We start from the raw sequence: 25,729 nt of genomic DNA, 5'->3' as shown, positions 1-25,729 counted from the left end.
TTTATTTGTGCTGGGTTCATTGCATCATCACCAAAAGCCTTCTGAATCATCCAAATAGTTTCCGCAGAGGAATGTTCAAGCTTAATGCAAAATCTGATGCAGATTCGTTGCTCTATTTGCTCAGTCGTTTTGAAAGCAACAGCCACACAGTACACATGCTCATTCAATGGCATCTACCACCCCCACTAACTAGTACAGTGAAATCGTCATTGTTCATGATGAATGTGGAATGCATGCACATTCCAGTCCATTCTCCTTGGCTACCAGGTTACATTAATATCACACAAATTGTGTTTGTTATATTAACAATGGTTGGACTTTTTCTGGACAGATATCACTTATGAAAGGAAATAAAACAAAACAAAACCCCAAACACACGTGTGCTGGGGCCCTTGGAGAATTCTACCTGCCAGACTGAGGTGCTAGGTCAAAAGAAAAAAAAGGACTTCATTTTTTTCTAAATTTGTTAAATTGATTTTTAGAGAGGTGGGGAGGGAGAGAAAGAGAAAGAAACATCAATTTGTTGTTCCCCTTATTTATGCATTCATTGGTTGATTCTTTTATGTGCCCTGACCAGAGACCAAACCCACAACCTAGGCAGATTAGGACAAGGCTCCTCAGGCACATGTACAAGAATTCTTACTGTGTATAACTGGTGGTGGAAGCGATGGATTTTGCTGGTTTAATTTTCCATAAAGAGATGATATGAATATATTAGTTGAATAATTAAATTTCAATTTAGAAAAAAAAAAGCAAAGAAAAACATTGACATGGTTTCATAGAGCAAAGGGCAGGGAATAGTCTCTGTGAGACAGGCAGCAAAAAGATACAGGAAGAGCAGCCAAGACAAGACTGCAGGCTGAGCTCAGGAGGTACTGTCATGTGTAAACTCAGTTTGACACATGTACTGAGCGCCCCATATGTGTGGCTCTGAAAGAGCTCTAGTCAGTAGTGGGCTGGGATTCAGGAGACCTGGCTTCTCTCCCAACTCTGCCACAAAGAGCAAGTCATTTTACCTCCTCGCCAGGGGTTATGGCATTTGTAAAATGAGGGGAGAGACCCACAGGATCAGAAACCTTCTTTCCAGCTCTGCTAGTTTTGGATCCTGTGCTGGCTAGAGTTAGTAAGACAGAGGCTCACAATGACTAGTTCTATCTAGAAGCCAGAAATGCAAGCCTTGTTGAAGATGGGCTTGCAATTCCAAATTAGAAAACATCCCAGAAACGGTTTGACCCAGAGCACCTTTTTCATCTAAGTCAGCCATTAAAACCAAATATTTGAACTCAGACCTAAATCTACTAGTCACTACAAATAAACTATTGAAGCAAGGTTTTTTAAAAATAATGAAACATTAAATCACATTGCTCATTGCTGTTATTAAATGTATTATTACTAGTATATTGTTATATTGTATAAAATGTTGTTATACATTATTTTAGTGAGAGCAAAGTGATCTTTTATGTTGTAAATAAGTAAAAATAATATTATCTTAAATACTATTTCTCCAACTTTTTCTCATCCTTTCTATATTTTTATGTGACTATGTAATTGTACCTTGTCCTTTTCAATGTCTATATATACATATACAGAATTTATATTTGAATATATAATCTATAAATATAATTTATTTTAAAATGTATGTATTTGGGGATACATGTTCAAAATCATTTTGTCGATTAAGTACAATACAAAATCAAAGGTGGACCACTGAATCAGAATTATACATTTTTTTCAAGCACACATAAAACATTTATAGCCACATACTATGTAGGCCACATAGTAAATCTCAAACAAATGCCAGAGGATCTATATGTATTCGTTTTCTATGGCTGCTGTAACAAATTGCCAAAGACCTAAATTCTGTCGGACCCCATAGATTTCAGCTAAACTGTGCTTCCTGCTGGAAGCACTGCCACCCCCTCACATCCCCCTACTAGTGGACTGGCACTTGTATCGCACCCTGACTCTCCCCTTCATGGTGCTGTAATAATGACCATTACTAATAATTTCACATTCGTCTTTGAGGTTATTTGATCAATGTCTGACTCTCACTGGTGTGTCAACTCCATGAGGGGAGAAACCACATGTTTATTTTTTAGTTTTCTTTTTTTTTTTAATCTTCACCCAAGGATATGTTTATTGATTTTAGAGAGAGAGAGGAGAAGAAAAAAAAACATCGAGGTGAGAGAGAAACATCGATCAGTTGCCTCCCATGCATGCCCCAATCAGGGACTAAGCCAGAAACCTAGGTATGTGCTCTGACTGGGAATTGAATCCACGACTTTTTGGTGCAGGGACAACGATCAAACCAACTGAGGCACGCTGGCCAGAACACATGTTTATTTTTTTCACCTTTGTGTCCTATTACTTAATTGGTATCTGGAACAGAATGGACATGCAACATAATACTTGTCAAATGAATGAGAACTAGAATTTAGGAGGTCAATGTGGCCTTGGACTCCCTGAAATTTCAATTTTATAATTGTGGATAGAGCTGTCAAGGAACAAGGCTGAAGCTGGACCATCTAATATTTAGTGAGTAACTTACATGGTAGGAGACACTAGGAGCTGGGGCTGAAATACTAAAAAGTGATCAGAGGTGGGACCCACAGCTTGTGAGCCCCCTGAGACCCAGGAATGCAAATTACAGAATGAGGATGTGAGTACCCAGCCCCTTGTCAATCAACCCACCCCACTGACCTGCTCAGCTGCTCTCTAAAGGCTCTCTGGGAAGGAGAATCTAAAGCAGTGGGGGACTGGAAGTGGGTGGTGTCATCAAAGTAGGAGTAGAGAAATAAGAAATGGAGTGGGAGAGAAAATGGCTAGAAAAATAAGGGGTTTAGTTGATAAGGATCACAAACACTGATTTCTGACATCTAGGTAATATAACAGAACTTCCTTCTAAGGAAAAATCTTGGAGAGAGTTTACTTCCATGGAGTATTTTGACTCTGGTTATAGATTTATAAAGAGCCAAGATTACTTTTGAGGTTAGGGGTTGAAAAGAGATAAGATATGATACCTGCCAGATTTCTGAAAGTCAATCTGTGACAGAAAAATGGGGGTAAAGGGGAGAGAGGTGTCAGCAAGATGGTCAATGCCTTCACTGCTTTGTCGGGTAGCTAGACCACTGATTAATCCCAGGGGTGGGAAGGACCATTAAGAACAAGAATATGCAACTGCATCCAGCAATACATTAAAAAGATCATACCATGATCAAATGGGATTCATCCCAGAGATGCAAGGATGGTACAATATTCACAAATCAATAAACATAATACATCACATGAACAAAAGGAAAGACAAAAGTCACATGACCATATCAATAGATGCAGAAAAAGCATTTGATAAGGTACAGCACCCATTTATGATAAAAACACTCAGCAAAATGGGAGTAGAGGGAGCATATCTCAACATATAGAGGACATATACAAGAAACCTACAGCCAACATCACACTCAACCAGCAAAAACTAAACCCACTAAGATCAGGAATAAGACAAGGGTGTCTGCTTTCACCACATCTATTCAACATAGTATTGGAAGTACTAGCCACAGTGACCAGACAAGAAAAGGAAATAAAAGGCATCCAAATTGGAAAGGAGGAAGTAAAGCTGTCACTGTTTGCAGACAACATGATAGTATACATAGAAAACCCTATAGACTCCACCAAAAAACTACCAGACCTAATAAGTGAATTTGGCAAAACAGCAGGGTTCAAGGTCAATATTCAGAAATAGAAGGCATTTTTGTACACCAACAAAGAAATTTCAGAAACAGAAATTAGGGGGAAAAAAACATTTGCTATAGCAACAAGAAAAATAAAGTCCCTAGGAATAAACCTAACCAAGGAGGTAAAAGACCTGTACTCAGAAAACTATACAATACTAAAGAAAGAAATTAAGGAAGATAACTAAATGGAAGTATGGAAGCATACACCATGTTCATGGATTGGAAGAATTAACATCGTCAGAATGTCCATACTACCCAAAGCAATTTATAGATTCAACAAAATCCTTATTAAAATATCAGTGACATATTTCACAGATACAGAATGAACATTTCTAAAATTTATATGGAACCATAAATGACCCCAAATAGCCTCAGCAGTTTTGAGAAAGAACAAAATGGGAGGGATCACAATACCTGACATCAAACTATTACAAGGCCACTATAATCAAAACGGTCCGGTACTGGCATAACAACAGACTCATAGATCAATGGGACAGAATAGAGAGCCCAGAAACAAACCCATGTCTCTACGGTCAATTAATATTCAAGAGGGGGCAGGAGCATAAAATGGAGTAAAAATAGCCTCTTCAACAAATGGTGTTAGGAGATCTGAACAGCTACAGACAAAAAAAAATGAAACTCTGCCACCAACTCACACCATACACAAAAATAAACTTCAGATGGATAAAAGACTTAAATACAAGTTGTGATACCATAAAAGTCCTAAAGGAGAACAGAGGCAGGAAAATCTCAGACACTCCACACAGCAATATTTTCACCAGTATGTCCCCTAGAGCAAGGGATATGAAGGAAAGAATAAACAAATGGGACTACATCAAATTAAAAAGCTTCTGCATGGCTAAAGAAAACATCAGCAAAATGAAAAGGGAACCAACCATATGGGAAAATACATTTGCCAATGATACCTCGGACAAGGGTTTGATCTCCAAAATATAAAAAGAACTCACACAACTCCACTCCAAGAAGACAAACAATCCAATTAAAAAATGGGCAAAGGACCTGAGCAGACACTTCTCCAATGACATACTGAGAGCTCAGGGACACATGAAAGGATGCTCAGCATCACTAGCCATCAGAGAGATGCACACTAAAACCACGATGAGCTACCACTTCTCACTGGTCAGAATGGCCATCATAAATAAATCAACAAACAAGTGCTGGAGAGGTTGCAGAGAAAAGGGAACCCTAGTACACTGTTGGTGAGAATGCAGACTGGTGCAGCCACTGTGGAAAACAGTATGGAATTTCCTCAAAAAACTAAAAATGGAACTGCCTTTTGGCCTGGCAATTCCACGGCTGGGATTATACCCTAAGAATCCTGAAACACCAATTCAAAAGAACCTATGTACCCCAATGTTCATAGCAGCATTAATTACAATAGCCAAGTGCTAGAAATAGCCTAAGTGCCAATCAGTAAGTGAGCAGATCAAAAAACTGTGGTACATTTACACAATGGAATACTACACAGCAGATAGAAAGAAGGAACTCCTACCCTTCACAACAGCATGGATGGAACTGGAGAGCATTATGCTAAGTGAAATAAACAAGGCAGTGAAAGAAAAATACCATATGATCTTACCTATAAGTGGAGCCTAATCAACAAAACAAGCTAGCAAAATAGAACCAAAGACATGGAAATACAGAAAAAACTGAAAAAAGAAAAAACTGACAGTGGCCAGAGGGGAAGGGGAAGGGGAATAATGGGGAAAAGAAGGGGAAGGGTCAAGTCAAGGAACATGTATAAAGGACCCATGGACAAAGACAGTGCGGAGCGGGGGGCAGGATTGAATGTGGGAGGTTGGGGTGGGTAGGGCAGGGAAGAGTAATGGGGGGGAAATGGGGGCAATTGTAATTGAACAATAAAAAATTTTTAAAAGAACAAGAATATGCAAAATGCAATTTTAAGTTGTATTCTTATGATATATAAAGCTTCAGTAAAAATTTTGTCATACTTAACAGCCTTCTGTTTCCAGTTGGTTTGGAGGAAAATTCAAGAAAACCCAGCCCTGTGTCCCAAATTTGGGGCCTGTAGCAGGGCAAAGGTAAGGGAACAGCCAGGAGCAGAGAAAGAAAAATAAGACTTCAGCTGAAAGAGGAAGCAGAACCAGAGGCTACCATAACACTGGACCCATTGGGATTTGTGCCAGTCAACATCCCCATCTCCCTCAAACTGCCCAGGCCCTGTCCTCATTGGAAAATGAGGAGTATCTTATGTAGGTATTAAGGAGCAGGGTGATCCCAGCTGACCTTCAGGCTATAGTCACTGCCCCAGACTCAGGGGTTGGTCAGGACCTGTCAAAAGTAATGAAAGTCGTCAAAAGAGAAGCTTCTGTGGGCCTGTCTCTGGAGATGCAAGAAAAGGAGGGAGCTGTTGAGAAAACACCACATATCTGTGCCAGACAAGTATGGGGAGAAGCTGAACCTCCAAGAGAAAGAGGTGATGGAAGATTTTGAGGGAGAGGTCAACAGGTTGTTCTCATGGGGCCTACGGACAAGAGGAAGGGACTGTCCAGTAAGCCAGCCTAGAATAGGCCAACACTCACCACAAGTTGATGCAAACAGCACACAAGGAGGGAGAATGGTAAGGAACCTGGCTTTCCTCCCCTCAATCAGAGGGAGAGCCAGGCTGACCCTGCTCCTGCCCTCTCCCCCATGGACAAGTGATGAGTAGAAGAGGGGACATGGGCCTTAGCACAGAGGATATAGGCCTCACGTGGGTGAGCAGCTCAGGGTCTAGTCAAGGTTTAGTTCTCTGTGTCCTCCAATTTCCCCTTCAGCAAGTTTCTCCTTTAAGTCCCTAACTCCCCACCATTCCTCTAGGGTCACATCCATCGCCAGGGGATCCCATCTCTCCATGTCCTCCTTGATGTTTAAGGTTAACAATGGAGATACTGACCATGACCTGGGAATGGGGCAGACTGTTAGTGACAGCAAAACGCTCAGAACCCAAAGTTAACACTCTGAGATGGGGACTCGGACAGCCTGACCAACAGTGAAAAGGATGGTTTTGCTTAAGTAACTATTCAAATCACACCCATGTGTGGCTTCCCACTCGAGAGGACCCACCTGAAGACTAGAGGGGGTCAGGGAAAGGCAGGAGGATGGAAAAAATGAAGAGAAAGGAAACTGAAGAGTGAGATAGAGAACAGATCTGACATGTGAGATCACAGGGTGTGACATTTTATGAGCCCTGTGGAAACAACTGCAAAACCCCTGAATGAAAAATAGCCCAGACAAATAAGCCACCCCACACCTCAATCCTCAGGGAAAGAGGGGGCGGCCATCTGACCCATGTGTTTGTTCCAGGACTCAAAGAGGGGAAAGTCCAGCTATTTCCACTATTCTCAAAACCATAGAAATAGGGAAGAAATGAGCTCTGGTCAGTGTGGCTCAGTTGGATGGAGCGTCATCCCATGGACTGACAGGTCACCGGTTTAATTCTTGATCAGGGCACATGCCTGGGTTGTGGGTTTGGTCCCTGGTTGGGGCACATATGAGAGGCAACCGATCAATGTTTCTCTCTCACATTGATGTTTCTCTCCCTCTCTCTCGCCCTCCCTTCCTCTCTCTCTAAAATCAATAAGCATGGCCTTGGGTAAGCATAAAAAATAAAATAAAATAAATAAAATAGAAACAGGGAAGAGATGACCCACTGGCATTGACATTTAATCCCAGTGCCCAAGGCTTGTAGAGGATTTGTCCTGGGGGATCCAGAACATTAGTGACTGACGGCCAGAGTCGGGAAGGGGAAAATGAAGGTGACAGTGGGGTGAGGAGGGAAGGACAGATGGGCAGAGGGTAATACCTGTACCACAGACTGGCAGAAAGACTAAATAAGACCATATGTGATCTCCTAGCACAGAGTGTGACACATGTTTAAGTCCCTTGTCTAACATTCTAACACTTTCACAGCAAGCTCTTTTGGCTGTAAAACCAGACCTCAGCTGATGCAAAGCAAGGCTAGTTATAGTCATTATTCACTCCACTTAGTTGAAATATTCAATAGTTTTGCTGCAGAAATGTTGTGCTTGACTGTGAGTGCTACCCCAGCCCCATGAAGGTGTCTTGTGGTGCTAGTTTCTTCCCAAAATCTGAAAAATTCTAAAACCTGACCCTGGCCCTGGCTGGTATGATTCAGTTGGTGGGAGCATTGTCCCATAACCAAAGGGTTGTGGGCTCAATTCCCAGTCAGAGCACATACCTAGGTTACGGGTTCAATCCCTGGTTTGGGCACATATGATGCCAGGACTGGGCGCCTATGATCCCTGGTCTGGGTGAGCACAGGAGGCAACCAATTGATGCTTCTCTCTTGCATCAATGTTTCTCTCTCCCTTCCTCTCTCTCTAAAAGCAATGAAAAAAAAAAGTTCTCTGGTGAGGATGAAAAAAAAGAATAAAATCTGCCCCTGTTTCAGGTACTCAGTTCTGGTTTCCCTTCCTTTTCTAAGCTGCTTGTCCCTGTGAAATAAGCAGCTTACCCTCTGAGGTGACTGAAAGAGGGGACACGCCAATGGGCTTGGACGCTGTGAACAGGATGGTAGTGTGGGCATCTTGCGTACAAGTGCATGAACAGGAGAGGTAGGTGACTGCACACTCAACACTTTATAAAAGAGGCAGGCTTACAGAGTTAAATTCTTCATGAGCACCAGAGACAGACAGAGAAGCTGCGTGTTGGAGGGGCGGACTTCAAAGAGCAGCAGGTCTTCTGACAGAGTTGGCCTCTAACAACTCTCCCCAGCACCCAGCACCCAGCATGCAGAAAGGGTGAAGGAATAAGAGGTTGCTGCTATTAAAAAAAAAAAAAAAAAAAAAAAAAAAAAAGAGCCACAGTAGAGCTTTGACTGCCATCAAAGGTTAGCTTGCCACCTAAAGCACAGCAACAGCAACAGGAACAGCAACGGCAACGACCTGTAGCTGCTGCCCAGGAGGTGTAAGAGGAGGAAACAGCTCCCAGCACTGAGGCCAGCAGTTAGCAACGGAAAGAGCTCCCTAGGCAGGAGCCATGGCCTGGCTGCCTTCCTGCTGGCTGTGGATTCTGGTGACTCTGGCGGGGCTCCCTGCTACCCTAGCCTTGAAGGGCTGCCCGAAGGAGCACTACTGGGCTCAGGGAAAATGGTGCTGTCAGATGTGTGAGCCAGGTAAGAGAGGAGGCCTTGCCAGGGGCCAGCTGAGTGTGGGAGAGGACTGGGTTTGGGGGAAAGGGGAGCAGAAAGTAAGTCTTAGTTCCAGCAAGGAGAGGAATCCTGCAGCGCCAGAGGCACCACTTTTGCAGAGGACAAGCAGCAGCCTCCCTTGGGCCTTGACCTTGGACCTCTGCTCACAGGGACGTTCCTCAAGAAGCACTGTGACGGGGAGAGAAAGGCTGCTCAGTGTCATCCGTGTGTGCCAGGGATCTCCTACTCACCAGACCACAACTCCCGGCCCCACTGTGAAAACTGCCGGCACTGTAACTCTGGTGAGATGGGAGGGCATTTGGGGAGCAGGGTGGCAGAGCTGGGTGCAGAGGAGCAAAAAGGGGGGAAGAGTCAGAGCATCAGTTGCTTCAGGGCTACAGGTGGAGCCAATGCTGGGAAATGGGATACCCTGGGAGTGGGTATGTTGACGAGATGGGGAGAACTCTAGTGTTTATGGAAGGGGTGAGCAAAATTTGAAGGACTGCTGAGAATGAGTCCAGGGCTGGCATGAAGGCCATAAAAAGGGGGGAGCAGCTTTAGGACCCCAGATTTCAGCCAAGCAACAACCCATCCCCCCCCCCCACACACACACACATTGGAACTGGCTGGGTTTGCAGTGGGCATTTGTTTGGAACTGGGAATACATCTTTCTAGGGATATACTAGCCAGTGGGTAACAGCCTTTACTTGCACAAAAGTCAGTTGAGGAAAATGTATGTGCATGTGGCTTGCATTTTTCTTATTTTGTAATTTCATTTTTTTATAGAAGTGTAAAATCTGGGCTGTGTCACGAATCCTTTTATTATTTCCCCATTCTAGCTAGACTTTCGGAAACGGTGTGCCAGTGTACAGAATAGATTTTAAAGTGCACCCTCTGAACAAACGCCCTGCAGCAGGACGCGTATAAGGACTGTTCAACTGAACTACTTCACAACTTGTCTGTAAAATGTTTGGTCTCACTAGGCTTTTAATACTGTATGCTTTAAAAAACTAACTAAGCAAAAGAGGTTTTGCCATTGCAGATCAAACCACAACATCTTAAATATACAAGAAGTAGTTTTCAGTCCACTTAACTTAAAAATGATTGTTAACGGATGTTTTTCTCTTCTTGACAGCAACCCCAGCAGGGTTGGAAAAAAATTTCTTTTTGAAGCCTGCCCCACTCACTCTGCAGGCTCCACCAGAAAGACTTTTCCCAGTACTGAGCCAGTCTACACTCCCTTCAGTATGTTCCAGGCAGCCAGATCCATGACCCTTCTCTGAGAGACACAGCCCATAGGTTCCCCAGAGCAGTCAGGCAGCACCTGGCTGCAGGACTGAGGACTGAGGGCTCAGGGGGTGGACTGGGAGGAGGCTGAATGAGTCTGATCCTCTTCCACCTCCGGATTCCCATCTGTAAGATGGAGACGTACCAGATAGCAGCCTGGAATTTTGTGCACAGGTTATACATGGTGAAAAGAACTCTCAGGTCTCTGGATACTCATCACTGAAAACAATGGCACTTTACCCATCTTTACCCAATCCCTGCCCCTTCTTTAGCCCTTCCTCTCCCTTTGGCAGACACCCTTGTGATCACCCCCTCCTCAGTCCTCTACTCTTTTGCCTGCCTCTTCCCCTCTCCTCCACAACCCCCCTGCCCTGTCCCTGTTCTTCCCTTGAAGATCCTTGTCCAGGTGGGCTCACCACACCTGGCAAGCCACAGGAAACCAAATTCTAGTAGTGATCAGTCAGAATTCAGAAAGAAGAGGCCAGGGGGGCATAAGGATGACGAGAAGGAATTTGTGTCCCTCTCTCTTTCCTAAAAAAAGGCAAATGCTAAGGTGGATTGTTAGAGTTGGTAGAAGTCTCTGGCATCCTCCAACCTCCCTTTCGGCACCCCTCTTCTACCCGTCAGGGCTCCTTTCCCTGGGTCCCCATGAGTGCGCTGCTCTAAGGCCCCACCAGGCTCCCTCCCGCTCAAGCCTGGCCCACATCCAAGTGTCATTGTCTCCCCTGGAATCGCCCTCCTCTTCTCAACCCCGACCATCTGTGAACCCAACCCAGTCCAGCACCCCAATACCCCCCACCCTCGGTATAACTGATCGGCAGCTCCCCAGCACCTGACCTCTACACTTGAATAAAATGTATATTTAAAGGCAATGGATGTCAGTAATCAAGTTACTCTCTAGTAAAGTTGAAAAAACCTATCAGGGACCATAGAAACACTATTTCTAATTGCTAAGAACTGGAAACTACCCAAATACACATAACAGTAAAACAGGAGAGCCCTGACCGCTGTGACTCAGTTGGTTGGGTGTCATCCTGTAAAGAAAATGTCAACAGTTCAGTTCCCAGTCAGGACACATGCCTGGGTTGTGGGTTAAGTCCCCAGTTGAGGCGTGGAGGACAGGCAACCAATCAACATTTCTCTATCACACTGATGTTTCTCTCCCTCTCTTTCTCCCTCCCTTCCCCTCTCTTTAAAATAAATATTTAAAAAAAAAAACAGTAGAACATAGGAATAAATGTGGAATATTCACACTACACAGTCCTGAGAATGAGTGATCTGCAATTGCACTCACTAAAATGGGTTAGTCTCAGAAGAGGTGAGTGAAAGCAGCCAGACGTAGAGGGGTACACGTGCATGATTCCACGTATCTATTACAAAAACAAAACCAAACGGGCAAAGCAAACTTTCGGTGCTAGGAAATCAGGCTAGTGGCTATTCTTGGAAAGGGATACCACTACTGGTTACCTTCCGTTTGACCTGGCACTGGTTACACCTGAGTCCAATTGGTACTGATTTCTCAAACTTTACACTTGTGATGTGTCTACATTTCTATACTATTTTCAACTGTAAAAGTCTCAGCAAGTAAAAGAAAAATCATGTAAGTTGTTTCTACTTTTCATAGTGTCTATTTCTGAACCATGAATTTTCTAAAAGGTGCAAGTTTTTTCCTCAATAACAATAATACTAATGGCAAAGGTGCTAGGTGATGGTGAGGGAGGACCTGCCTTTACAGGGGTGGGGTGGGCCTGGGTGGAGGCTGGGAGAGAGGATTAAGCAGGTGGACCCTGTAGGTATCTGAGGCCTGAGTGTCTTGTGTTCCTCTGGCCTCCTCTGTCCCCAGGTCATGTCATTCGAAACTGCACCCTCACCGCCAACACCGTGTGTGCCTGCCCCAAGGGCCAGGAGTGCAGGGACAATGAGTGCACCAACTGTGACCCCGCTCCGGGCCCCTTGCTGACCCCTCATGTATCGCAGGCCCCAGACCCACACCCACAACCCACCCACCTACCTTACGCCAAAAGTAAGTTCCAGGAAAAGTAAGTCCAGTCACTTGGGGTAAGGGTCACCCTCGAGCAGCAGCCCCATTTCTGTGCTCACCCAGAGTTGCCTGGTAGGCCTATCTCTGCCTTTACATCACACCCAGCGCTTCTCAGGCCTCTTCGGCCTTCAGCCCAGTCTTTTCCTGCCTCACCCAGTCTCTCTTTTCCCAGAAGTGCTGGAGGCCAGGACAGCCAGGCATGCGCAGACTCTGGCTGACTTCAGCCCACCTGCCCCAGCTCTCTCCACTCATTGGCCATGTGAGTTTTCTCCACATTCCCCACCCCAGGAGAGAATGCATACAGGAGAGTCCAAGAGAGAAGCCAGCCAGAAAGTAACTTAAGAGTGCAGATAAGAGGAAGAGCAGAGTCTAGGGATGAGGAAAGGACTTGGTGCCATGGTGGGGGAGAGGAGAGAAAAAGGGGGGAAGGAGAGGCAGGGATGATGGGAGGGCTGGGCCGAGGGGAGTCAAGGGGCAGGTCCTCCCCAAAAACTCTTGTGTGGCCCCTGCCAATCATAGCCCAGAGGTCCCAGTGCAGCTCAGAATGCATCCGCGTCTTTGTGATCCTGTCTGGAATGTTTCTTGTTTTCACCATGGTCGGAGCCCTGTTCTTCCATCAACAAAGAAAATATGGACTAAGTAAGAGACAAAATACAGGTCTCCAGTCCTGTCCCTGACCCCACCCCACCTTCTCAGCCCTGCCACTCATGCCTGGGACCTCATGGAAGCCTCCCTAGCTCCATCTTTACCAACCCTGGTTCCTTCCTGCCTAGTCTTCCTCTTGGCTGAGGCCCTCCTCACAGCCCTCCCCCAAGCTTACCTCCTTTGCTTGTCTCTTGTCCCTTCACCCCGTCCTGATCATTGGCCAAGATTCATCTGCTTCCGTTTCTGCAGACAAAGGAGAAAATCCGGTGGCGCCTGCTGAGCCCTGTCCTTACAGCTGTCCCAGGGAGGAGGAAGGTGAAGCCATCCCCATCCAGGAGGATTACCGAAAACCCGAGCCTGCTTCCTACCTCTGAGCCAGCAGTCCCCAGAGAGGGGTCAGCACTGCAATAAAGGCCTAGCTTCCAGCACAGCCCACTGACCATCCAGAAGCAGTGAGACCTGGCACTCCAGATTTCAGTAGCATGCTCTCACTGGGACCCTTTCCTGTGTGCAGACTTGAGAAAGCACCTTTGAGACTGGCAGTGACGAGGACCCATGGGAGGACCAGGATGGGAAGCAGGATATGTCCTGGCCTAGCCAGCTTTACCTCGGTGCTGAAGGGGGCTTGGGGTTCCAGCTGTAAAACACACTTAAGCCTACGAAAGCCCCACGTGCTGTATTTAGAACCTCTGCAAAATAAAGTGACAGCCTGATGCACACACACTGCCTCTGAAATTCCAAGCTCACTACATGGGCCACTTCCAGCCTCCCGCTGGACCAGGGATCTGAGGGAGGAGCTTTCTCCCCTTCAGACTTGTGCTGGGGCGTGCTCACCAGGGGCGGAGGGAGAGGAGGTGTGGTCCTAACAGATTATCAAAAAAGGTTTCCAGACTATGGGGGTTCCTGCTTCTAGCTTCAGTCTCTCCCTTCCTCTCCCCACCTCCTGTTCCCTGCATCTCCACTTTCCAGGGGCTGGTGGGAAGCAAAAGGGTGTATGCAGTGAAGTCAGGTCTTGAAATCACCCGGGGATTTCTGGGGGTGGGGGATGGGGTGGAAAGGAGAACAGTGAACAGGATTCTGGCACCAGCAAGAAATGGCTTCACCCAGAGGCAAGGGCGGCAGCAGTGCCGCTTCCTCAAAGAGAAAGTGAAAGTCGGCAGAGGACAGAAGAGAAACCCACAGGCTGTCGGCCACCAAGGGGTGTTTGGAAAGACCCCTCTTCTCCAGCGGGGAGCGGCTGTGGAGAAGAGCAGCAGGAGGGGCCTGAGACCAGCCCCCATGGGCACCGAGGGGTGGTGTCTGCTGCTCTGCGTGGCTCTGTTCCAAGCGGCAGACACTGGTGAGTGGGGAGCAAGCAGGAGCGAAGTGGTAGGCTGGGGAAGCACCAGAAGGGGAAAGGTGCCAATGGCTTCCCAGCCCAAGAGGAGAAAGGCTCTGTGGCTGACAAAGGAACCACTTGTGTTGGGGAGAGAGACTGAGAACCGTGGGGACAAGGCCAAATGAAGAAAAGAGGGGCCTACAGAGCAAATGTGGTGGGGGCCGCTGACCAGGAGAGGGGATAGCTTCAGGAGAGGGGATAGCTTCAGAAGAAGAAGGGGTTCTCCAGCTAGGAAATCACTAGGAAGGTGACCCGGAGGTTGGAGAGGGGAAGGCCACGTGTTATAGCAGAAAGCAGAGTATCTGTGGGCCTGCTTGGAAATTGAGAAGATGGCTGTCAGCACCCCTGGACGGCACAAATGTCCTGTCTTCTCTCCCAGTGGCAATTTTGATCACTTATATGCTTTTGCTGAGAATTCTTTTGCTTAAAGATAGTTTCTCACTCGATGATTAAAGATAAAAGTAAAAACATAAACTTGTCTGAGCAAGGCAAATCCAGGACTTTAAATAATTCACACCGGGAAGCGTGTACCTGGAATGGCAGGTGCTTCCCAGAAAGCTGGTTTGGGGGATGCCAAGAGAACAGACAACTGGGACCCTGGAGGACAGTTTTTACCCTTGATGGCTCCATAGGTGAGGGCAGGGAGTGAGCACAGAAAACAACTTTCTGAGCAGGAAGGTGTGGCTTCAGCCCAGTCTTTGCCCTGCAGCAGAAAAGCAATGGCGGGCCGTGGATGTGGTCTTGGACTGTTTCTTGGTGGAGGAGGGCAAGCACCATGGAGGGTTTCCCAGCAGAAAGGACATGGTGAGGGCCTTGCTCGTGCTGAGACAGGTGCCAGTGCTGGATGATGGCTCCCTGGAAGGCTTCACCAATTTCCAACTGAGCACACTGGCCAAAGACAACCCACCTGTTACCTTTGAGGCCTCAGGTAAGAGCTTCCACCCTGTGTCCTAGTCCTCTGGGCTCCCTCCATTAGAACAGCCCAGTTCTCAGCACAGCCACCTACATCTGCTTCCCAGGGGCTCAATCGAATCCAACCTCTGTGCCACCCTTCTCGCCCAGTGAACCTGGTACAGATCCCCCATGCAGAGGCCTTGCTCCACGCTGACTGCAGCGAGACAGAGGTGACCTGTGAGATCTCCCGCTATTTTCTCCAGGCCAGACAAGAGGCTGCTGTGGAGACAGCAGCTTGGTTCATCACCAACATGCAGGTGTCCGGAGGGGGACCCAGTGTCTCCATAGTGATGAGGACTCTCGGGGATGCTGAGAATGCGGCTGTCTTGCACCCCACAGTGCACCTACCCCAGAGCCCCCAGGGGACTGTGCTGACTGCAGGTGAGAAAATGAAAAGTAGCAGAAAGTTTTGTTTTGTTGAGTATTTGGAGATGAAAGGATAGAAGGAGGAAGGGAACAAGCCCACTTCCATCCCAATCAGTCCTCTCAGGGTGTCCCCTTGGCCTTGGTCCTTTCTTCTGAAAGACCCAAAATGGGGATAATTTCCTCCTCACTGCGCTGCCTGAGGAATGAGACCTGTGGTGCTCTACTCGTGCGCGCCGTTCACAGCAGTCTTAGTGGGCCAGACACCAGGTCTCCTCCAGTGCAGTGGCAGCCTGGGCTGGTGTTTGACTAGAGCAAAGCACAGGGATACAGAATTTGTTCATAACCCATTACCAGTAAAACCCCATTCTCGCCCTCTTCAACATAGTACATCCCAGAGGGAACAGGAAATTGAGAACATGGTGACAGGTTTCTCCAGGGTTCACTGAATCCAGTGTTTTACCTCCAAAAAGAGACAACCAAGTCCAAAGATTAGGGAGCTACCCACCTATCATCAGAAAGCCCCAGAACACTTGACCTTTCTGTGGTCCAACCTAAATTTACCCTGCTACATCAAAGAAGAGAGGGCCTCATGTCTGTCCAGTGTAAGCCGGAGTCCTGGTATAGCCCAATATTCACTTTTTATTTTGGATATGTTAAACCTACAAAAGGTGAAAGAGTAATAAAATTAACCCCCATGGAGCATTCACCCATGTCCACCAATTGTTAACATTCTGCCACATTTTCTGTAGACAGATATCCCCTGAACTCATTGAAAGTTGCAAAAATACCAACACTGCACCCCAAAACACTGTCATGTACAGCATGTGGTTTATAGCATTTGGTTTACAACTAAAGGCAAGCACATTCTCCTTCATAATCACAGAACCATCACCTCAGAAGACCAAGGTGGGGAGTGGTTTCCTGTGACAATAAAGGGGTGCAGTGTGTGGAGATTTTAAGAACATATTTGCCAGGGCAGCCTCTTCCCATCTCCCCCGACCTACTGCTTGCTACACTACTGGGCATCATACTCAAGTATCAATATTTTCAAATTAATACAATAATATTGTCAAATATAAAGTCCAAATTCAAACTTCTCCAATTGCCCCAACAATGTTCTTTATAACCTGTTTGGTTTTTGTTTTTTGTTTTTTTTAAGTCCAGGATTCAAACAAGGGTCATGCACTACATTTAGTTGGCTTGTGTCTTTAGCTCCTTTACCCCAGGGCAGTCTTTCAGAGCCCTGACATTTTTGAAGAGCCCAGGCCCCACTGTCTTACAGCAAATCCCACCATTAGGATTTTTCTGACTGTTTTCCTCATTAGATTTAGGTTCAGCATGGATGGCACAAATACTAAGACTGTGTGCTTTTTACACTCTTACTCCTTCTTAGTCTTCACAGCAGCCTTGCCTTTGGCAGGTGAGCCTGGCAACAGTAAGTGACTTGTACAAGGTCACAGAGCTGTACCATGAAAGAACCAGGGGTCCAAAATTTTTTCTGCTACGCCTGTGGTTCTTACCCGACAGCAATAGTAACCCATAATTTTGCATGCGTATGTTCCTGGTGAGTGCTCCATAGCTTTCACCAGATTATCCAGGGGCGACTCCAAAATAGTTAACGTTACCACATGTGCCACGCTGCCTTTCTAGAGCCCCAGGTCACTGGGGCTCCGTCTGATGGGAAATGAGCTCACCTGTCCAGGAAAGTTGGCAGGGGTGGATGTATGCTCACCGTTCAGAGACCGGGTGGCCTCAAGTGGAAGCTCTCCACCATCATCCCTCTTTCTCTCACCACAGTGGAACTGCAAGTGTCAAGTCATACCCCATCCCTGAATTTCCTGCTGGGGTCCTCAGCCTCCCTGCACTGCAGCTTCTCCATGGCACCAGGCTTGGTCCTCACCAGAGTGGAGTGGCGGCTGCAGTATAAGGGCAACGGCCAGCTGGTGTACAGCTGGACCACAGGGCAGGGGCAGGCCAAGCGAGAGGGCGCTACCCTGGAGCCTGAGCAGCTCCTCATGGCCGGGGATGCCTCCCTCAACCTACCCAGCCTCACTGTGAAGGACGAGGGGGCCTACATTTGCCAGGTCACCACCTCTCTATACCAAGCTCAACAAATCATCCATCTCCATATCCAAGGTGAGACCAGAACACACTGAGCTGGGGGAAGGGGAAGGGATATGCTTACTGGGGATATTGTCCAGAGTGGAACCCAAATATAACGGCATTTCCTGAGAGGCAGCCACATCCCCACAACCTAAATGCCACCTCCATCCTGTAAGTGCGGACAGCATCAGACTGTCTCCTGTCACATTCCAGAAGTCCACCGAGAGCCTCCCCAGCCCAGGCTCCCGTGGCCCTGCTCTGGCTGGCTGCCTCAATCACACATGCTAAAGAAGCAGCAAACCAAGGAGGGACAGCAGGAGTGGTCCTGATCCAGATGAGGATTCCCTCACTGAGACCCTTTGAAATCACTGGCTCGCAGTGATAAAAAGCAAGCCAACCTTTAGTTGGTTTTACCATTGTTGTTCAATTACTTGTGGAAGATGTACCCCTTTATGGCCTGCATCTAGGACGGACCCCTTACTCATCTCTTGATCCTCCACTGGTGAAACTTCAGCTTCCACAACCTGTCTCACTCTCAGCAGGAACAGAAGGCTTCAGGCTCCTGTGCTGTCCCATCGATCCCTCTGGAATCTTACTCATTCTTTCTTCCAGCTGCCCCCAAAGTACAACTGCGTTTGGCAAACGAAGCTCTGCCACCCACCCTCATCTGCAACATAGTGGGCTATTATCCTCTGGATGTGACTGTGATGTGGACCCGAGAGGAGCTGGGAGGAGCCCCAGTCCCAGTCTCTGATGCCTCCTTCTCCAGCCTCCGGCAAAGCCCAGGGGGCACCTACAGCATCTCCTCCTCCCTGAGAGCAGAACCTGGCTCTGCAGGTGCCTCTTATACCTGTCAGGTCATCCACGTCTCCCTGGACAAGCCCATTGAGGCCAGGGCCTGGGTTGCCCCGCCAGGTACTGGGGTACCCTTCTCTTCCCACCTCTATCCTGGGCTCATGGCTCTTCTACCCCCGGCTCATCTTTGGTCTTGTGCTGCTTCCCACCAGGCTTTGTTCACAGTCCCAGCTTCTTCCCCAAGGTAGCAGCCTCCACAGCTGCCACCACACACCCTAAACTTCAGTACACCCAGGTGCCGGGGCACCAGGCAATGTGCTGGAGATCAAGGCTGAGCAATTCCTGATCTTGCCCTTGAGTTCAGTCCAGTCGGAGGGACGGATTAGTCAGGCAGGCAAGATGACCTGGGAACAGGGGGAGGGGGATGCAAACCAAGTTAGCTAGCTCAAGGGAGAAGGAAACACCAAGATGGAAAGAATGGGATGTGTGAAGGCCAAATAGAAAGTAGCCTAAAGAGAATTTGGGGGGACTGCACAGTTAGAGCCAAGGGTGTATGGGAAAAGGGGGAAGTGGCCTAAAGCTTGAGAGGTAACTACATTTACTGAGCATTTACATGAATCGAGCACTATAATTTGAACTTAGATGTATGGTCTCATATATTATCATGACTCCCATTGTATTGATGAGTGAACTGGCACTGACAGATGTTAAGTAATTTGCCCAAAGTCACCTACCTAATAAATGGGAAACGGTAAAATGTGAAAAATAGGCAGCCCGGTTACCCTAGAGCTTCAAACTCTCCACTGCTATTAGTGGGCCGATACCAATGGGCATTCAAGCTGGAATTTCACCCTGAAGTCAGAGAGTATTATTAAAAGTTTTTAAACAGGAAAGAATCAGTATCTAGGATGCAAACATTCAGGAGCACTGGGTATTATTATTTGGTGGCTCACTAAGCAGTAAGCTTCCCCAAAACTGGGGTTTTCTTTCAGCTCACATCACTCCCCAGGTGTTTATAAAATTCTAGTTTGTCATACAAGCATCCAACAACCTTAAGCAGGTAGAATGCTGCTGTGTGCCCAGTTCTGGGTGAGAGCGCAACACTTGATGTGAGTTCCTCACCAGGAACCAGGAACTTACACACACACACTCCTTTGTCCCACCTGCGGGTGCCGGCTCAGCACTGATTCCTGCCTACACCCTTCTCACCTACAGAGCAGAGAACGATGGCCTTTGGAATCCTTTTTGCCAGCAGCCTCTTCCTTCTTGCACTGCTGTACCTGGGGCTTCAGAGATGGAAAGGTAGGAGCCCAGCTGCCCTCAGCTCTGCCCCTGACCCACCTCACTCACAGACCAGCCTCCACTAACCACCTCCCCACCCAGACCAGGGATGAAGCCCAAGCATCCAAGTTCCAGCCAGCCCCCCACCATAGCCCCCAGCTTTTGAGGTTACCCCGGCTGAAACCAACCTCACTCCCTCTTGTTCTCTCCTAGCTACCTCACCCAAAGTCACCCAAGACTGCGAGGCCCTCTTGGTAACCAGTGAGAGTAAAAAGAAAGAGTAGTCGCGTTCTCCCAGAAGGCCCAGAGCCCAAAAAGACCCCAAGGAAAGCATGAAGAAAGCACAGATCACGGGGCCACTGGCTCTGAATATGTGCAGGACTGTGCCGTCCTTCATCATGTCCCTTGGCTACACAGAGTAAACTCGAAGAGGTGAGAGGGCGGCAGGAGGGCAGTGAGAAGTCTGGGTAGAGGTTCACACTGGAGCCAGATTTGAGGTGCAGTGGTAAGAAAAGAAAATGGGAAGACACTGAGAAAGAAGCAAGTGCGGGACAGTGGGGCAAAGGGGTCAGGGTTGGGCCACCACACACAGACATTGAACTCTGTCCAAATAAAAGTCCCTTGTGTCCTTGGAGGCAATGCTTTTCCCCTTTCTTGTCTTTACCCATGCTGGACCCAACAGAGCTGTGTCCCCAAGCCTAGGTGTTCAAGGTATGAACCAAAGGCCCTCAAAGGCAGCCCTAGGGATCCATCTCAGCTGCTCTTAAGGACCTGTAATTAAGGTTCTGCTCCTTTAGACAGTTGCTGGGTGTTTCAGGATACCTACACACTCATCACTCCTCAGCTGCAAGGGAGAGATTTCTCTTTTTATTCATTTCTAAACTCTACCTAATCAACCCAGTGGAACTCAGCACAAGGCAGGAGGCAGACAGATCTCTGAGAAACCTGAAGTTGTTTGTCAGTGTGAGATCCCCACTCAATTTCCTGTTGTCACTTCCTCTCACTAGCACCTGGAAGAACTGGGCTGCTTCAGAAATGAATGCTGAGAGCGGAGACCACTTCCTTTGCCAACACACAGATCTTTAATCTCAAGAAGACCATCCAACACACATAAGCCCCCCCTTCCAGCCTCAAGCAACATCAGACTCCTAGAAATAAACAGCACTCCTCTCCTCCCCCTCTCTCCTCAGGTCCTCCAACCCAAACAACAACCAAGTCAGTGTAGTGGTAGAAATTTGTATTTTTTGCCTTTGTTCAGAATACATGAAATTGGTAAATACGCCACATGCCTTTGGTGAAGTACAACTGTTATTATTGTATACAAGTATGAGACTGGGGTTAGGAAAAAAGACAAAGAGGTGACAACAGACACGCAGTGGGAACCCCACATCATCTCATGGCAAACTGAAGGGGATGTGGGAAGCTTGGCTTCATTTGACTGCAAAGTCCCAGGGTTTAGTTGCATAACTGCTCATGCACATGGGTGGTAGGAAGGAAGGGGGACAGCAAAGACACAAAAGGGTGTACAGGGTGGGATGAGAAAGAAAGTAGAAGGGCTAACATCTCCAAACAGACAAAGCCAACTATATCTGGTGAGCCTCAAATAAACCCAGGAAATAATTCCTGTGACACGGATGAGTGGGCTAAGAGGGTGAATTTGCTCCAGGCTTGGGACACATCGAGGACAGTGGTGGTTCTTCTCCAGCGGTGACCCCCTGCATTAGGCAAGGAGGAGCCCAGAGGAGAGTGGAGACCTTCCAGGGGAATCGTTGGGAGGGTACAATGACTGCTTTCTTCCAGCTCTTCAGTCCCACCCTGGGGTGGGACGAAGGGAACATGGGCAACAGGGGCAAAGGGAGAGGAAAGATGGTTTTGCGCAATGAAATGCTGCTGCATGGAAAGTGAGCATCCAGACCCAGCCCAGCCCGGCCTCAGCCTCTCCCTGCTTGTGGACCAGAGGACAGAAGAAATACAGGAGCATATAGGTGTGTCCCCTTCTGTTCCCAGCCTGCCTGCCTCCCCTCACACCTGAGTCTATCCCACTCAGTACACTATCCTGCAGCCCAGCAGTAGTGCCCAAGACAGGCTGAGTAGCTCCCATCCTCAGATTCCACTCTCTGTACCCACAAACCATGCAAAGAGGAGAAAAGGAAAGGAGGCAAAGTGGAATTCAGATGGGATTTTTAGAAGGGGCGTATACTGCAGGAAGAACAGAGAGGTGGCTCTAGATGAGAGGGCCCATGATAGCACAGACTGTCTACAGAATGTCCCGCCCCGAGACTGAGTTGGTGGGTGTACTGGACCTCTCTCTAAATACTCAGAATCGGCCAGGCCTCAGGACGTCTTGCCTCATCCCTGTCTTTGGCAAGTACATAGATGTGGTGTGAGGAGGGAAGTCCCTGAAAGTCCAAGGACCCTCACACTCCTTAGTCAACAGGAAGAGAGGAGCAGGACCCTCCTTAACGAGAGGGCAAGTGGCTTCCTCTGAGCTTGTTTTCAAATTAGGTCCTCCACTCACGGCTTCTCTCTAATAGGCATTTTCTCTTTATCTATGCCACCAATTAAAACTAACTGAGAGTCCCAGACCTGGGCTATATGAAATTATTTGGTGCTCTCATGAACAGTACAGAATGCTGCAGAAAATGTGGACAAGAGACAGACCTTTTCAGTCAAGAGCTTGTGAGACTGCTTCTAGGATGGCAATGAGAGTTCTGGTATTTTCACAATTAACATGTGTTCTCCAGGTCTCTGGAGAACCATGTGAAAGGCTCTAAGATCCCTGAAGACGTAGAAAATCTTGGACTAACAGATTAGAAATAACTCCAAAAAACAAGTTCTGCTATCTAAGAGGGTATTGCACCAGGACCAAGTTGGACTTTGGGCCCACCCAGGATCCTCTTCAGGCCTGGCACAGAAGAGCTCCAAGAAACCAGAGCAGGCCTGAGTGAGCCACCATTTCTGCAGGTGTTTGTGGCTTTCTCCTGCCAGTGCACTGGCTTTCCCTGGAGACACCATGGGCACCGATACCCTTCTCCTCTCCCAATCTTGGCACTTTCTTGGGCATGTTACTACAGCTACGCCCCATCCCCTTCCCTTAGCCTCCAATTCTTTTTGGCTTTGGAGGAATTTGCGAGCATAGAAGAAGCGGATAGGGAGGAGGTGCCAGCGGTTGCTCTCAAGACTGCGCCACGAGCAGCATTTCTAGTGTTGAGGGACAGAGTGCAAATGAAGCAACAGAAAAGGAGGAATGGCCGATGGAGAAGCCTGGGCTGGGATGGAGGAAGGTAGAGGGGGAAGTTTGTTGAGAGAGCAAACAAGGAGAGGAACATGAGTTTGGATGGCAATGAAGAGTAGGGAAGGGGTGGCACATTCTCAAGTAAAAAAGTAGACTGGACACAGGAATCAGGAAGTTCCAGATGGAAAAGAGAGAGACAGGAGAAAACAAGAGGACAAGTTACATCAAGTTACTAGACATCCAGGTCTTTCCGTTGTATGTGTCCCATCCCCATGTCTCCCTCTGACTCAAGACAGTGACAAACAGCACAGCCCCACTTCCTCAGAACAGGAAGGACCATCTTCCCACAATATCTTGCAGAGGGAAGCCTTGTCCATCAGTAACGTCTTTTGTCTCTGACACCCCTCCCTCCCGAACCAGGTGATGACCCCACAGCAGTGATCTCCATACCTCAGTCAGAGCAGCCCCACTCCCCAGGCAGGCAGGCAGGCAGGCAGGGCTGGGAGAAGACTCCAGGACCTTCCCACCTCTTCACCCCACCAGTAACCTCAGCGATACTTACTTACAATAACTACCACGATGATGGCACAGATAGCTCCCAGCATGATCATCATCTGAGGAAACATTGACAAAAAATGGGTCCTTGGACTTGGGGAAGAAGGAGGTAGGACTAGAGATACGGGAACGAAGCTTCCTCTATCCTTGAGACAGCGCAAGAAACTACACATCACCCAGGATATCTGCAGGTCTCTCAGGGAGGGCCCAACATTCATGCTCCCCCTCAGACAATAACCCCTGTACCACAGCTGAAGCTCCTCAGAGCCAGCAGAGCCTTTGCAGCCTGCTCCTTTTTCCTTAGTTCCTGTTGCTTTGAAAGGAACTGCAATGGAGGTGCAGACTTTGGATCTTTAGTCAGCTGGTTCATTTTTCATTGTGAAGTGTTCAGCTCATTCCTAAAAGCTGCAAGTATTTATCTATCTACCCAAGTCACTGTGTACATGTTGGGAGTGTCTGAGGAAGGGCCAGGTGAGAATTTTTCCAGAGGTCCTTTATGGGCAGCAGCTGTGTGGGGGAAGCAGCCTGACAAACCATTTCCAAAGGCCTCAGGGTATTACTGGCTCCGGAATAGAGGGTCTGAATACTCTGGCCTACCCTGGTGGCCAATTCAGGGTAATGCAGCTCAAGGAGGGTTTGAAGACTGTCCCAAGAAGAGTTCTGCAGGACAAAAACCCTGTACCACTAAAGGGAAGGAATGTAGAACCTGAGGGGTTTCTTGTCTTCTATGAGTTGCAGCCCAAGAAAAACAAAGGGGAAAGGACAAGAAAATTCACCTTGCAGTTTTTCCACCAATACTTCCTCTTTAGCTTGGCAGCACTGCTCTCAAATTGTGATGCTCCCATCTGCAAGGCATCAGCTCGGTCATCCAGCTGTGACAGTATCTCGTCCCTCTTCAGGACCTTGTCCATATTCTCACGCATGAGGTCCACCACCTGAGGGGGGCGCAGAAGCAAAACTGCTAAGCTCCCCACTAGAAACAGGGGAATGAACAACCAATGGGATCACAGGTTTGCCCTGTGAAGCTCTAATGGATGCCTTGCCTCCCAAAGCCTTTAGCTATCTCTCTAGCAAAAAATAAAAGTTTCTAAACTTCTATGATTTAGAAACTCTCAGAGAAAAAACTCTCCACCTACCTCATCTACTTGCGCCTGGGTTTGCTGTAGTCGTCTGTTACTGGTTGTATTAGGGGGAGGGCCAGGGGGACCCCCACCTGGGGTAGTCCCTTCTGCCCCTTCAGCAGGCGGCTGAGCTGGAGCAGACCTATGGAAAGAAGTGGAAAGAATGCACAAAGTATCCAACACAAGAAAGGAATCACATGCATTCTCACCCCACACCATCAAATTCATAGCAATCAGGTTACTATTGCAATTAGAAGGGGTTCTAGCTCCTTGGCAATACCAAGTAGGGAGATGCAGCACAGGGTCAAGAAGCAAAAGATGAAAGATTCTGTAACAAGATTTAGATGGGGCTCAGGGACATCCGGGGTGGCATCAAAAGATCTTATTTGGGCCACCCTCTGCTCAATCTCAAGCATATCCTCTGACACAATAGTTACAGGGACTAATGTGCCAGCTTTGGCCTAAATGGCATGTCCCTGACTGTCAGAAGCCTTTTACATGAAGTCAAACTGGAAACCTCTAATCCAGGTTAGAATAAGTTTGTACAAAAGACTAAACCCTCAGGACAAGGCTATGGACAGAACAGCTTTTTTTGCAAAACCTAAATCTAAAAAGAAAGAGCAAACTGACAGATTCTGCTTAAGGGGATCCACTTACTGGTTACATTCCACACAATAGTTAGTACCTCGGGACTGCTGTAAGGACAACTTGGAGAATCACCAGAGGCATGGCCTCTGTAGGTGGAGTGAGTCAGGACAGTCTGCTTGCTTTGGCAGAGAAGATGGGGGTTAGATAGCATTGAGGCCAACAGCAATTATGTTAATTATCAAACTGTTCCAAGAGCATAGACACGAGGCAAAAATAAGGGAGATGGACCTCAATGTACATGCATTGTAGACATTCTGTCCCTTTCTTTTCTAGATTTGGCAACATGTCTCAGGAGCCTACTATAGTTTCTTATGTCCCAAAGAGAAATCTTGGCTTATACTACTACAAACAGCGATTGTACTCTTTCCCTTAGCCTTGGAAGGGATTTACCTAGTATGAGGTTTAAAGATAAACTCCTT

At 47.5% G+C, this 25,729-nt stretch overlaps 3 protein-coding genes across 13 annotated transcripts in view; 2 read left to right on the top strand and 1 right to left on the bottom strand.

The window, feature by feature from the left end:
- Nucleotides 1-25,729, bottom strand: part of VAMP1 (vesicle associated membrane protein 1) — a 48,332-nt gene that overhangs the window by 20,670 nt on the left and 1,933 nt on the right. Inside the window, exons 2-5 of one of the 6 annotated variants that reach the window (XM_045186831.3) lie at nt 24,678-24,804; nt 24,318-24,476; nt 23,549-23,600; nt 13,050-13,117 (exon numbers count right to left, since the gene is read on the bottom strand). In XM_045186831.3, coding sequence (XP_045042766.1) covers nt 13,074-13,117; nt 23,549-23,600; nt 24,318-24,476; nt 24,678-24,804 — 382 coding nt within the window. In that variant the 3' untranslated portion in view covers nt 13,050-13,073. Of the gene's footprint in view, nt 1-13,049; nt 13,118-15,589; nt 15,879-20,973; nt 21,567-21,646; nt 23,141-23,548; nt 23,601-24,317; nt 24,477-24,677; nt 24,805-25,729 lie in introns of those variants that run through there. The other 5 variants (XM_045186830.3, XM_024579186.3, XM_045186829.2 and 2 more) reach the window with 5 other exon arrangements.
- On the top strand, nt 8,608-13,595 carry CD27 (CD27 molecule). Of its 4 annotated transcripts, none has more exons than XM_071221081.1 (6): nt 8,608-8,886; nt 9,072-9,203; nt 12,032-12,211; nt 12,405-12,488; nt 12,749-12,868; nt 13,124-13,595. In XM_071221081.1, the coding sequence occupies exons 1-6, from the start codon at nt 8,751-8,753 to the stop codon at nt 13,246-13,248; spliced, it is 777 nt and encodes a 258-aa protein (XP_071077182.1). In that variant the 5' UTR covers nt 8,608-8,750; the 3' UTR covers nt 13,249-13,595. The 4 variants fall into 4 exon arrangements, with proteins under 4 accessions (XP_071077182.1, XP_024434955.1, XP_071077184.1 ...); XM_024579187.4 differs by having other exon boundaries at nt 12,402-12,488; XM_071221083.1 differs by lacking the exon at nt 12,749-12,868.
- On the top strand, nt 13,716-20,907 carry TAPBPL (TAP binding protein like). 3 transcript variants are annotated; one of them, XR_008426545.2, is made up of 8 exons: nt 13,920-14,213; nt 14,962-15,180; nt 15,315-15,587; nt 17,370-17,708; nt 18,288-18,590; nt 19,686-19,772; nt 19,965-20,183; nt 20,759-20,907. XR_008426545.2 is itself a non-coding variant. In XM_045186828.3 (7 exons), the coding sequence occupies exons 1-7, from the start codon at nt 14,153-14,155 to the stop codon at nt 20,033-20,035; spliced, it is 1,350 nt and encodes a 449-aa protein (XP_045042763.2). In that variant the 5' UTR covers nt 13,716-14,152; the 3' UTR covers nt 20,036-20,705. The 3 variants fall into 3 exon arrangements, 2 of the variants coding, with proteins under 2 accessions (XP_045042763.2, XP_024434950.2); XM_045186828.3 differs by lacking the exon at nt 20,759-20,907 and having other exon boundaries at nt 13,716-14,213; nt 14,965-15,180; nt 19,965-20,705; XM_024579182.4 differs by lacking the exon at nt 20,759-20,907 and having other exon boundaries at nt 13,727-14,213; nt 19,965-20,703.

This window comes from Desmodus rotundus, chromosome 3 (genome assembly GCF_022682495.2).
Source record: "Desmodus rotundus isolate HL8 chromosome 3, HLdesRot8A.1, whole genome shotgun sequence".
Lineage (NCBI taxonomy): Eukaryota > Metazoa > Chordata > Mammalia > Chiroptera > Phyllostomidae > Desmodus > Desmodus rotundus.
Note: the sequence above shows the minus strand (reverse complement) of the source record. Positions and strands in the feature narration are given on the sequence as shown.

Excerpts from the sequence above, each read along its gene's own strand:
- TAPBPL (XM_024579182.4), top strand. The coding sequence starts at position 14,153 with ATGGGCACCGAGGGGTGGTGTCTGCTGCTCTGCGTGGCTCTGTTCCAA. Across the intron at positions 17,709-18,287 it reads CATCCATCTCCATATCCAAG|CTGCCCCCAAAGTACAACTG; the intron begins GTGAGACCAGAA and ends TCTTTCTTCCAG. Across the intron at positions 18,591-19,685 it reads GGCCTGGGTTGCCCCGCCAG|AGCAGAGAACGATGGCCTTT; the intron begins GTACTGGGGTAC and ends TCTCACCTACAG.
- CD27 (XM_024579187.4), top strand. The coding sequence starts at position 8,751 with ATGGCCTGGCTGCCTTCCTGCTGGCTGTGGATTCTGGTGACTCTGGCG. Across the intron at positions 9,204-12,031 it reads CTGCCGGCACTGTAACTCTG|GTCATGTCATTCGAAACTGC; the intron begins GTGAGATGGGAG and ends CTCTGTCCCCAG. Across the intron at positions 12,869-13,123 it reads ACAAAGAAAATATGGACTAA|ACAAAGGAGAAAATCCGGTG; the intron begins GTAAGAGACAAA and ends CCGTTTCTGCAG.